Genomic DNA, 13,522 nt, shown 5'->3' on the forward strand with positions numbered 1-13,522 from the left:
TTCCTTCTACCAAAGTGCATGACCATACACTTATATTCCATCTGCCACTTCTTTGCCCATTCTCCTAATTTGAGTCCTTCTGCAGATTCCTTAACACTACATACCCCTCCACATATCTTTGTATCGTCCACAAACTTGGACACAAAACCATCAGTTACATCATCCAAATCAGTGACATATAACATGTAATGAAGCAGTCCGAATCCTGACCTCTGCAGAATACCACCAGTGGCATAGAATCAAAATAAAGCTGAATGACCTACCATAATTTATTTTTGAAGCTTACATTTTCAGGAGATTTTCAAATAAAACCTGTAAAATTTGGCACTCCCCCAGTACAATATGATAACTGTTTGCTCAGCTGAAGAACTAGGAATGATGACTGCCAAATCATTTAGAGTGAATAATATGCTGAACGATCTCCAAGGTCTTGATTAAAGCTGTCTTAGTTTCTGCCTGTGCCTGAAACTTTGTCTTGACTCTCCAGGTTACATGTGATAAAATTCTGTGGAAAACAGTTACACAATACAAATGATATTACAATTATGTAATGCACAATATGGTCAGTCCCAGGTACCTATAAAAGGGCTTTCTCAAAAAGTGATTCACACCAGAATAATTCTGTCCTCTCTATTCAACCATTCAGCATCTTATACAGCATTTCTTTTAAGGCAGTTTGTCAAAGGGCCTATCAGAAATCTTTTGCAATCGGCCAGTGGTATTGAGGAAATCTAAACCTTTTCTTGCTAATTTATGCTAATTAATATATTTATTTCTTGCTAATTTATTTTTATCACCAAGCAGATGAAAATAGGAAAGCACCCCATTCATTATAAGCACGTAAAAGCTATTGGTTCAGACATAAAACCTACAATGATTTTGACTTAAGTGGCTCTTATCCATAAAAGAATTCTATGATGTTTCACAAGAAGATGGCAAAACTTGACACTGAATGACGTGGAAGTATAATAAAAGAAAACCGAAAGTTTCAGCAAGGGTGGTAGATTTTATGCATCATATTAAGGCGACATTGGTAGTGAGATGCTTTTGAGTGGAGGGGTGAGATTTAGAGAGCTGAGATATGGGTAGCTGAAGCTATATGCATGATTGAAGGTCAAAATGGGATCCACAAGGGGCAGTTTGAAGACAAGAGATGGTCAGGTATAAGAGAGACAAAGCCATGGAGGGATTTGAGGAAGGCGATAAGAATTTTAAATCAAGACCGATGGTTTGAGATGTGTCTATTTTAACGCAAGGAGTATTGTGAACAAAGCGGATGAGCTTAGAGCGTGGATCAGTACTTGGAGCTATGATGTGGTGGCCATTACAGAGACTTGGATGGCTCAGGGACAGGAATGGTTGCTTCAAGTGTTGGGTTTTAGATGTTTCAGACAGGACAGGGAGGGAGGAAAAGAGGTGGGGGCATGGCACTGTTGATCAGAGATAGTGTCACGGCTGTAGAAAAGGTGGATGTCATGGACGGATTGGCTATGGAGTCTCTGTGGGTGGAGGTTAGGAACAGGAAGGGGTCAATAACTCTGCTGGGTGTTTTTTATAGGCCGCCCAATAGTAACAGGGATATCAAGGAGCAGATAGGGAAACAGATCCTGGAAAGGTGTAATAATAACAGAGTTGTTATGCTGGGAGATTTTAATTTCCCCAATATCGATTGGCATCTCCCTGGAGTGAGGGGTTCAGATGGGGTGGAGTTCATTAGGTGTGTTCAGGAAGGTTTCTTGACACAATATGTAGATAAGCCTACAAGAGGAGAGGCTGTACTTGATTTGGTATTGGGAAATTAACCTAGTCAGGTGTCAGATCCCTTAGTGGGAGAGCATTTTGGAGATAGTGATCATAATTCTGTCTCCTTTACAATAGCATTGGAGAGAGATAGGAACAGACAAGTTAGAAAAGCATTTAATTGGAGTAAGGGAAATTATGAGGCTATCAGACAGGAACTTGGAAGCTTAAATTGGGAACAGATGTTCTCAGGAAAAAGTACGGAAGAAATGTGGCAAATGTTCAGGAGATATTTGTGTGGAGTTCTGCATTGGTATATTCCAGTTCATTTTAAAATCTTTTTATTTATTAATATTAAAGATTGACAAAAAGATACATTAAGTCAATATGTCATTATGTGCAATAAGGAATTAAATTAGCAAATAACTGATTAACAAAGCTAAGCAATATATCTAATAAAAAAGTAAAGTGTTAAGAATTTTTTTGAAAGAAAAATAAGGGGGGGGGGGACCCTACTAACTATATTTAAAAAGAAAGCCCTACTAACTTTAAAAAAAAAAGCAAAATAAAAACCCATTGGGAGCACAACCCCGGAGCTAGACATCATACAAGCTTCCATTTTTAAAAAAATCAATTAGCCAGCTCAAATCCATTTAAACAAAAATATGAAGGAAACCATATTAATTAACTCAAATTAGATGATAGTAGCGGGCGAATGAACCCCACCTTTTCTCAAAATCAAATCAAGGATCAAAAGTTCGAGTTCTGATTTTCTCCAAACTAAGACATAACATCACTTGGGAAAACCACTGTATCAAAGTAGCAGCAGAAGCATCTTTCCATTTCAACAAAATAGCCCTTCTGGCCAATAATGTAACAAATGCAATTACATGTTGGTCTGATGAAGAAATACCATGAATATATTGAGGGATTATACCAAATAAAACTGTCAATTTATTAGGTTGTAAATTAAGTTTTAAGACTTTAGAAATTGCAGAGAAAATAGACTTCCAAAAATGTTTCAATACAGAACACGACCAAAACATGTGTCAATGTGGCTGTCTTGGTTTTACATCTGTCCCACTGACTATCAACATTAGGAAACATTTTAGACAGTCTCTCCTTTGTCAAATAGTAACGATGTACAATTTTAAATTGAATTAAAGAGTGATTGGCACAAATCGAAGAAGAATTGACCAACTTCAAAATCCGCAACCAATCTTCTGTTATCAGTCATGTTAAGCTCTCTCTCCCAATCTTGCTTAATCTTAATTGAAGGGTAATTGTGCTGCTGTAACATTAAATTATAAATTTTCCCAATAAAACCCTTCACTAAAGGATTCATTTTTAAAATAATATCTCCAACAGGTCAGAATCTTATATATATGGAAAATTACTTAAGTATTTTTGCAAGAAGTGTCTGACCTGAAGATATTGCAGGAAATGTGAATATGAGAGAGAGTATTTAGTTACTAATTTCTCAAAAGACATCAGTCGGCCGTCTTGGAACAACTCCGTGAAGGAATAAACCCCTTTATTCCTCCACAGAAGAGAAGTAGGATTACTTAATGAAGGTATTGAAAAACTATTTTTTCAATGCAATCTGGTAAAGCGCCTGGACTGGATGGTTATTTTGTAGGATTTTATATTTTAAAAAGATTTGAAAAATTGCTTTCTTCATATATGTTGGAAATGCTTAAAGATTCTTTTTTAATAGGAGAGTTACCTCCAACATTTTATGAAGCTTCTATTTCTTTAACTCTTAAGAAAGATAAAGATTCTACTGGCTGTGCTTCATATAGACCTATTTCAATATTAAATGTGGATGCTAAAATTCTCTCAAAAATAATCGCTTATCAGCTGGAGAACATTTCAGCTAAAATTATTTCTCAAGATCAAACAGGTTTTGTAAAGGGCTGTTATTCCTTTTCTAAATTATTACTAACAATTGTAGATCTTTTTTCCAGCTTTCACAGGGTACGAGACAAGGATGTCCGTTAAGTGCTTTGTTATTTAATTTGGTGCTGAAACCCTTGGCTATTGCACTTCATGAAGCTAAAGATATTCATGAAATTTTATAAATGGGACTGTTCGTAAGATCTCTCTTTATGCTGATTATCTTTTAGTTTAAAAAGATCTTTTTAGATCTTTTTAGTTTCGAATCCCGTAGAATCCATTCCTAGTTTAATGAAACTATTAAATGATTTTGGAAAGTTTTCGGGATATAAACTAAACCCTGTAGCGGTGTGCTACACGCAGCGCTAAAATTACGACACGGAGTCGGTAACTGCAGTCGAAGGAAAAAACTTTATTTGAAAACTTCAGCCTCACTTTTAAGCCTCTGTCAACCGGCCCCCCATGGCGCGGAGGTTCCAAAGCTCTGTGCTCGCAAACCCCCGTAGGCTATCTAATTGTGAGTCGGTTCAGATACGCTAGGAAATGGGTCGCCACATAACCCCCCCCCCCAGAACCGGCGATACACCCCCCAATGTCCACAGTCTGGGCCAGAACCTGCTTGGGAGGTCGGCCTCTGCGCCGAGGCGCCGGAAACTCGGCCGGTTGCGCCAGGTCCACATGGGTCGGCTTGAGGCAGTCCACCGTGAAAACCTCCTCCTTCCCCCCAACGTCCAGCACGAACGTGGACCCGTTGTTCCGGAGCACCATAAACGGCCCCTCGTACGGCCGCTGCAGCGGTGGCCGATGCCCGCCCCTTCGTACAAACACAAACTTACAGTTCTGTAGGTCGTTGGGTACGCAGGTCGGGTGCCGCCCATGCTGTGAAGTGGGTATGGGGGCCAGGTTACCGAGCTTCTCGCGAAGTCTGCCCAGGACTGCTGCGGGTTCTTCCTCTTGCCCCCTTGGGGCTGGTAGGAACTACCTTCTAGGAAGTACCTGAAATGCCGGATTGCCAGGTAGAGCGCCAACAGTTCCCGGTCGAAAGCACTGTACTTAAGCTCGGGTGGTCGCAGGTGTTTGCTGAAAAACGCCAGGGGTTGCCAGCGACCTGCGATGAGTTGCTCCAGCACCCCACCGACTGCCGTGTTGGATGCGTCCACTGTGAGGGCGGTAGGGGTGTCCATTCTGGGATGTACTAGCATTGCGGCGTCCGCCAAAGCTTCCTTCGTTTGAACGAAAGCGGCGGCGGACTCCTCGTCCCAGGTAATGTCCTTGCTCGGACCCGACATCAGGGCGAACAGGGGGCGCATGATCCGGGCAGCTGAAGGGAGGAAGCGGCGGTAGAAATTGACCATACCTACGAATTCCTGAAGGCCTTTGATCGTGGTGGGTCGGGGGAAGTGGCGGACCGCATCTACCTTAGCGGGCAGAGGGGTTGCCCCGTCTTTAGTAATTCTGTGGCCCAGGAAGTCAATGGTATCGAGTCCGAACTGGCATTTGGCAGGGTTGATTGTAAGACCGTACTCACTCAGTCGGGCGCAGAGTTGACGGAGGTGGGACAGATGCTCCTGACGACTGCCGCTGGCTATGAGGATGTCATCCAAATAGATGAACGCGAAGTCCAGGTCCCGTCCCACCGCGTCCATTAACCGCTGGAACGTCTGTGCGGCATTCTTCAGGCCGAACGGCATGCGGAGGAACTCGAAAAGGCCGAATGGGGTGATGAGAGCCGTTTTGGGAACGTCGTCAGGATGCATCGGGATTTGATGGTATCCCCGGACGAGATCTACCTTGGAGAAGATCCATGCGCCGTGCAGGTTTGCCGCGAAGTCCTGAATGTGCGGCACAGGGTAGCGGTCCGGTGTGGTAGCCTCGTTCAGCCTGCGGTAGTCGCCGCAGGGTCTCCAGCCCCCCGTCGCTTTGGGCACCATGTGCAGGGGGGAAGCCCATGGGCTGTCGGACCGCCGGATGATCCCCAATTCCTCCATCCTCTGGAACTCCTCCTTCGCCAGTCGGAGCTTGTCCGGGGGAAGCCGCCGAGCACGGGCATGGAGGGGTGGTCCCTGGGTCGGGATGTGGTGCTGTACGCCGTGCCTGGGCATGGCTGCTGTGAACTGCGGTGCCAGAACCGATGGGAACTCCGCCAGGACCCTGGTGAAGTCGTTGTCGGACAGCGTGATGGAGCCGAGGTGAGGGGCCGGCAACTGGGCTGCACCCAGGGAGAACGTCTGAAAGGTCTCGGCGTGTACCAGTCTCTTCCTGGGCAGGTCGACCAGCAGGCTGTGAGCCCGCAAAAAATCCGCACCCAGAAGCGGTTGGGCTACGGCGGCCAGTGTGAAGTCCCACGTGAACTGGCTGGAGCCGAACAGTAGCTGCACCTGGCGGGTGCCATAGGTCCTTACGGTGCTGCCATTCATGGCCCTCAGGGGGGGACCCGGTGCCCTGCTGCGGGTGTCGTAACTCGTCGGAGGTAAAACGCTGATCTCAGCCCCAGTATCGACCAAAAACCGGCGTCCCGACCTTCTATCCCACACGTACAGGAGGCTATCCCGATGGCCAGCCGCCGTAGCCATCAGCGGCGGCTGGCCCTGGCGTTTCCCGGGAACTCGCAGGGCGGGCGACAACGGCGGGCTTCTGCACCCCACCGCTGGTGGTAGAAGCACCAGTGTTCATTGGGCCGGGGGTTGGCGGGCTCTGCGGCCGGGCCTGGACTGGTTTGCTGCCGGGAGCGTGGCTGGGAGATCTGTGTGATGGACGCCCCGCTCACCTTTTTGGCATTCCACAGCAAGTCCGCCCGGGCTGCCACCTTCCGGGGGTCACTGAAATCCGCGTCGGACAGCAGCAGGCGGATGTCCTCGGGCAGCTGCTCCAGGAATGCCTGCTCAAACATGAGGCAGGGTGTGTGTTCGTCGGCGAGAGACAACATCTCATTCATTAAAGCCGATGGAGGTCTGTCGCCCAAGCCATCCAGGTGCAGTAAACGGGCAGCCCGCTCGCGCCGTGAGAGTCCGAAAGTCCTGAGGAGCAGGGCTTTGAATTCCGTGTACTTGCCGTCTGCCGGGGGCGACTGTACGAACTCCGCGACCTGGGCCGCTGTGTCCTGGTCGAGGGAGCTCACCACGTAGTAGTAGCGGGTGTCTTCTGAGGTGATCTGGCGAACGTGGAACTGGGCTTCGGCTTGCTGGAACCATAGGTCCGGGCGCTGTGTCCAGAAACCTGGCAGTTTCAACGAAACCGCATGAACAGAGGCGGCGTCGGTCATTTCTGGTCCAAAAATCGTTTGGACCGTCGGGGTCACCAATTGTAGCGGTGTGCTACACGCAGCGCTAAAATTACGACACGGAGTCGGTAACTGCAGTCGAAGGAAAAAACTTTATTTGAAAACTTCAGCCTCACTTTTAAGCCTCTGTCAACCGGCCCCCCATGGCGCGGAGGCTCCAAAGCTCTGTGCTCGCAAACCCCCGTAGGCTATCTAATTGTGAGTCGGTTCGGATACGCTAGGAAATGGGTCGCCACAACCCTTCATAAAAGTGAATTATTTCCCCTAAATGATTCTGCTTCTCTATATGATGACATTCCTTTTAGAGTTACAGACTCATTTAAATATTTAGGTATTATTATCACTAAAAATCATAAAGATCTTTATAAAGCTAATTTGGTTCCTTTAGTAGATTTTATGAAGCAATTTTTTGTAGATGGATTTCACTTACACTTTCGTTAGTCAGTCGAATTCATGCAGTTAAAATAATGATTTTACCAAAATTTTTATATGTATTTCAAAATATCCCTTTTTTTTTTAAACAAAGAAGTTCTTCCATCAGGTTGACTCCATTATTTCATCTTTTGTTTGGAATAATAAAAGACCAAGAATTGGTAAATATCATTTACAAAAATTTAAAAAAGATGGAGATCCTGCTTTGCCTAATTTAAGGAATATATTATTGGGCTGTTAATATACGTTATATGTGTTTTTGGTTATATTGGGCTGATAGAGATGAATGACCACCTTGAGCTGATTTGGAATTGAATGCTGTGAAACAGTTTCATTTAACCTCATTATTAGGAGCTTCTCTGCCTGTACAACTGGCCAAAATTACTAATTTAAATTTATATCCTGTGATTAAGCAGTCATTACAAATTTGGTTACAGTTTCGTAATTTTTTTAATCTTAAAAAATTTAAACTTTTATCTGCTGCATAGGTATATTCCAATGAGACAGGGAAGTTAAGGTAGGGTACAGGAACCGTGGTGTACAAAGACTGTAGTAAATGTAGTCAAGAAGAAAAGAAAAGCTTACGAAAGAGAGCCAGAAGAGGCCATGAGAAGGCCTTGGCGGGCAGAATTAAGGAAAACCCCAAGGCATTCTGCAAGTATGTGAAGAGTGTTACGTCCGTAGCTCCCTCTTTTGTGAGAATCGCAAGATCATCGTTGGGTTGGGTCAAGGGGCCCAGGAAATGAGAGTGGGACGTGCAAAATGCCTCGTTTCCCCGGTGATGTAAAGCTACGGCACATGGCCATTGTCTCTTGGAGACCAATTTGTGGATTGAGCTACTATACTACGTGAATGCCCTCAGGCAAAGTGGGCTGGTTGAGGGAGAGAGTGCACGCCCCCAACCTGATTGACATCTGAGACCCCGTGAGGAAGTATAAAAGAGGGTCTGTGGAACAACCCCTTCAGACGCACCAGAAGAAACGTTAAGCGACCAAGTAACAGCAGGAAGTCATCTGAAGGAAGCCAGGTGCGTTCGATTCCGTGGCTGGAACCACAGAAAACAGCCTTTAGCTAACAACGGGGAAGCCTGCTCCCCTGACTCAATGGATTGGCATCATAAAAGACCTGGGGCAAGTTTAAACCGCATCACTTTTAAACCCAACAACGCTGCAGCTTGAACGAACTGATAGTGACTGTTATCTTTGCATCGGACAATACATTAACCCCTAGACAACAATAGAGCTATTTCTTATTGGTTATTATTATATCCGCGCTTAGATTTAGCATTGACGATGTATATTATCTGTATGTTTGCATTAATCTTATTTTTGTGCCCTTTATCGATAAATACTTTAAAAAATAGTACCATCAGACTTCAACGGACCTCTCTATCTTTGCTAGTAAGTGATCCAGTTACGGGAATTCGTAACAAGAGCAAGACGTGAAAGAATAGGGCCTATCAAGTGTGACAGTGGGAAAGTGTGTATGGAACTGGAGGAAATAGCAGAGGTACTTAATGAATACTTTCCTTCAGTATTCACTATGGAAAAGGATCTTGGTGATTGTAGTGATGGCTTGCAGCAGACTGAAAAGATTGAGCATGTAGATATTAAGAAAGAGGATTTTGGAAAGCATCAAGTTGGATAAGTCGCCGGGACCAGATGAGATGTACCCCAGGCTACTGTGGGAGGAGAGGGAGGAGAATGCTGAGCCTCTGGTGATGATCTTTGCATCATCAATGCAAATGGAAGAGTTTTCGGAGGATTGGAGGGTGTGCAGATGTTGTTCCCTTATTCAGGAAAGGAAGTAGAGATAGCCCAGGAAATTATAAACCAGTGAGTCTTACTTCAGTGGTTGTTAAGTTGATGGAGAAGATCCTGAGAGGCAGGATTTATGAACATTTGGAGAGGCATAATATGATTAGGAGTAGTCAGCATGGCTTTGTGAAAGGCTGGTCGTGTCTTACAAGCCTGATTGAATTTTTTAAGGATGTGACTAAACACATTGATGAATGTAGAGCCGTAGATGTAGTGTGTATGAATTTCAGCAAGGCACTTGATAAGGTACCCCATGCATGGCTTATTGAGAAAGTAAGGAGGCATGGGTTCCAAGGGGACATAGTTTTGTGGATCCAGAACTGGCTTGCCCACAGAAGGCAAAGAGTGGTTGTAGACGTGTAATATTCTGCATGGAGTTTGGTGACCAGTGGCCACAGGGATCTTGTTCTGAGACCCTTGCTCTTTCTGATAATTATAAATGACCTGGATGAGGATGTGGAAGGATGGGTTAGTAAGTTTGCTGATGACACAAAGGTTGGGGGTGTTGTGGATAGTGTGGAGGGCTGTCAGAGGTTACAGCGAGACATTGATAGGATGTAAAACTGAGCTGAGCAGTGGCAGATGGTGTTCAACCCAGGTAAGTGTGAGGTGGTTCATTTTAATAGGTCAAATATGATGGCAGGATATAGTATTCATGGTAAGACTCTTGGCAGTGTGGAGGATCAGAGGGATCTTTGGGTCCGAGTCCATAGGACGCTTAAAGCGGTTGCGTAATTTGACTCCGTGGTTAAGAAGGCATGCGGTGTATTGGCCTTCATCAATCGTGGAATTGAGTTTAAGAGCTGAGAGGTAATGTTGCAGCTATATAGGACCCTAGTCAGACCCCACTTGGAGTACTGTGCTCAGTTCTGGTCGCCTCACTACAGGAAGGATATGGAAACCATAGAAAGGGTGCAGAGGTGATTTACAAGGATGTTGCCTGAATTGGGGAACATGCCTTGTGAGAATAGGTTGAGTGAACTCGGCCTTTTCTCCTTGGAGCAACGGAGGATGAGAGGTGACCTGATAGAGGTGTCTAACATGAGGAGAGGCATTGATTGTGTGGATAGTCAGAGGCTTTTTCCCAGGGCTGAAATGGCTGCCACAAGAGGGCACAGTTTTAAGGTGCTTGGAAGTAAGTACAGAGGAGATGTCGGGGTAAGTCTTTTACTCAGAGTGGTGAGCGCATGGAATGGGCTGCTGGCAACGGTGGTGGAGGCGGATAGGTTAGGGTCTTTTAAGAGACTCCTGGATAGGTACATGGAGCTTAGAAAAATAGAGGGCTATGGGTAAGCCTAGTGATTTCTAAGGTAGGGACATGTTTGGCACAACTTTGTGGGCCGAAGGGCCTGTATTATGCTGGTAGATGGAGTATTTCAGTACAACTTGCACAGTGGTGCAGCTAATAAGATCTATTGCTGCACCGTTCCAGCAACCTGGTTCAATCCTGTCATCTGGTGCTATTTATGGAATTGTCATGTTCTCACTATGACAACATTTCTCCGGGTGCTTCAGTTTTGTCACACATCACAAAGGTGATCACATCACTGATTGAAAGGCTTATTGGCCACTGTAAATTGCCGCTAACATGGTGATGAGTGGTAGAACCTGGGTGGAGTTGATGAGAAGATAGAGAGAATAAGAGTGTATGTGTGTGTGTGTATCTATATCTTACTCTGAATGGGTGGTGGATAGTTGGCACACTTTAGAGCCTTTCCAGGGTGTTTGGAAATTTGTGTGTGGTAAGATTAGGGCAGCTGTTCAACCAAAGTGGCAACAGTATTTGCCTTGTTTGACTGTTCCACGATGTTGCACCTAGAAATCACAATTAGAATGGTAGACACCTCAAGCCACTTTAATGGCTGTGGCTTTCTGAGAAATAAGTTTAGTATTAGTTTGTGTAAATGCCCCTTTAAGATACTAAGTAGAGAAATGATTTCTGGATTAGCTTTGATGTTTATTTGTTGTCCGGTAATAGAGCCAATTGTGATAGCATCATATTTATTTTATCTGCAATAATTTAAATAGGGTAATTTTGTTTTTGATCTTGCAAGAAAGTTTACATAAGCAACCTTATCCTTCCTTGTTGTGAAGAAAGCTTGTACAATTTCTCAGCATATGAAATAAAATAGGAAGGAGATGGGCACTGAGTAGTCTGCATTAAATAACTCCAGCAGTTTGGAATTTTTAAAGTGTGCTACTATCTCAAAATAACCCAATTTCAAAATTCACATGCGGGGAGTACATAAGGTTTGGTGGTTTAATCTTCCATGGAATGCCTCTTGTTAATTTATGTTATTGTAAACTTGAAAGTAAAAGGGTACTTTAAATTCTCCAAAGTTTATTATCCACTTGTAAGATGGCGGTTTCCATTCTTAATTGGAGCCTTGGCTTTATGTCACAGCAGTATGTATGTCCCATTGTTGGTGTCATTATGACTGCCAAGTTTTGCCATGTAATTACACATCACATGACAGGATACTATGTACAAACTTGTGGTAGATTCAACAGACAGGAAGAGTGTTTTACTGAGATTACACTGCTTAAAACTGCCTGCATATAATACATAAATGATTCCATGATGACATAGTAATCAGTACTTGACACCTACTTACTACTTATATCATCTTCATTCTTGATCCTGCTTAATCCAGGGAAGTTTTGTTATATAGTCCTTCCAGGTGAGGCAACATTTCACCCGTGAATCTGCATGGGTAATCTATATTGTCCAGTGTTCCCAATGCAGCCTCTTCTACATTGGCGAGGTGCATCTAAAATCAAGCATCTCTGCTCCATCCACCAGAAGCAGAACTTCCCGGTAGACAAACATTTTAATTCTGATTCCTACTCCTGGTCCAACATGTCAGTCCATGGCCTCTTGTGCCAAGATGAGGTCACCCTCAGGGTGGAGGAGCAACATCTTGTATTCCATGTGGGTAGCCCCCAACATGATCACATGAATATCAATTTTACTGGAAGGAGAATTAATTTTTCCCCTTTCCTGTTCTTCGATTCCCCACTCTGGCCTCTTGCCTCTTTTCACATTCCTATCATCTCCCCCGGATCCTCCCCCTCCTTCCCTTTCTCCCATGGTCCACTCTTCTCTCCTATCAGATTCCTCCTTCTTCAGCCCTTTACCTTTCCTACCTACCTGGCTTCACCTATCACCTTCTAGCTGTCCTCCTTCCCCTTCCCCCACCTTTTTATTCTGATATCTTCCCCCTTCCTTTCCAGTCCTGAAGAAGGGCCTTGGCCCAAAAGTTTGACTGTTTATTCGTTTCCATAAATGATGCCCAACCTACTGAGTTCCTCCAGCATATTGTGTGTGTTGCTCTGGATTTTCAGCATCTGCAGAATTTCTCATGTTTAAATTTTGTTCTATTCTGTTTTTTTTTTAAATATATGTGAAGTGTTTGCTTATCTATATTAGCTACATTTATTTTTCAGCATAGTCCCCTCCTACATTTACACACTTAGCTCAATGGTCATGGAGCATGCGGATCTCGGACCTCCAGAAAGTCTCCACAGCATGGGTGATTGATAAGTTCTAGGCCTGAGGTAGAAGGATACAACTCTCTTTACATGCACATACAAATCAACTCTTTGAGTGATTATGCAGAAAGTTTGAAGTTAATAACTCATCGCCTTCCACCTTAGGCCACATACTTATCAATCACCCCGATGAGTTATTAACTTCAAACTTCCTGCATAATCAGTCAAAGAGTTGACCTGCAGCTGCATCTTTTCTCTTGTTTAAGTATTTTTGTATGCCTGGGGTCAAGAAAGATGATATTTAATGTATCTTTCCTATCACAACAGTAATTATCATCTTGCATAAGTATTTGCTTCTTTTATAGCTATGATTATTTTCATTTCCAATTTGGTTTTCCCCTCTTTAACTCATTAATACTGATTGCACCACATTTCCAAGAAATCCCTGTAGGCAAATCCAAATGAACCAAGGTGATTCTGGAAAGATGAAAAGAAAACTAACATAGTTAGGAGCATGTTGAGTTTAATATTGACCATCAGTGTGGGCTCTATGGCTTTGCCATCTAATTGTTGATTTTGCTTGCAATTGTTCCTATATTCCAAAACAAGTTTGAAATGATCCTCCTGAATCTAAAAATTATTTGCCTGATTTCTGTTTTCTCTAGGGCTCAGTTAAGGACCAATTGAAAGCATATGGAGCACTGACTGAGAATGTGACCCGAAAATACACCAGGCAGATTCTAGAAGGGGTGTCATACCTCCATAGTAATATGATTGTACATCGGGATATAAAAGGTGAGCGTTCCACCCAGAAGTTTTCCCTTCCTGATAAAGCTGGAATTTATTGGTATACATCATTACTCTA

General features: G+C 43.9%; 1 protein-coding gene across 3 annotated transcripts in view; it reads left to right on the forward strand.

The window, feature by feature from the left end:
- map3k3 (mitogen-activated protein kinase kinase kinase 3) overlaps positions 1-13,522 on the forward strand; it is a 172,678-nt gene that overhangs the window by 128,964 nt on the left and 30,192 nt on the right. For all 3 annotated transcript variants that reach the window (XM_059955770.1, XM_059955773.1, XM_059955771.1), the window contains one exon: positions 13,323-13,452. In XM_059955770.1, the coding sequence (XP_059811753.1) occupies positions 13,323-13,452 (130 nt within the window). The remainder of the gene's footprint in view (positions 1-13,322; positions 13,453-13,522) is intronic.

Source organism: Hypanus sabinus, chromosome X1 (genome assembly GCF_030144855.1).
Source record: "Hypanus sabinus isolate sHypSab1 chromosome X1, sHypSab1.hap1, whole genome shotgun sequence".
NCBI lineage: Eukaryota > Metazoa > Chordata > Chondrichthyes > Myliobatiformes > Dasyatidae > Hypanus > Hypanus sabinus.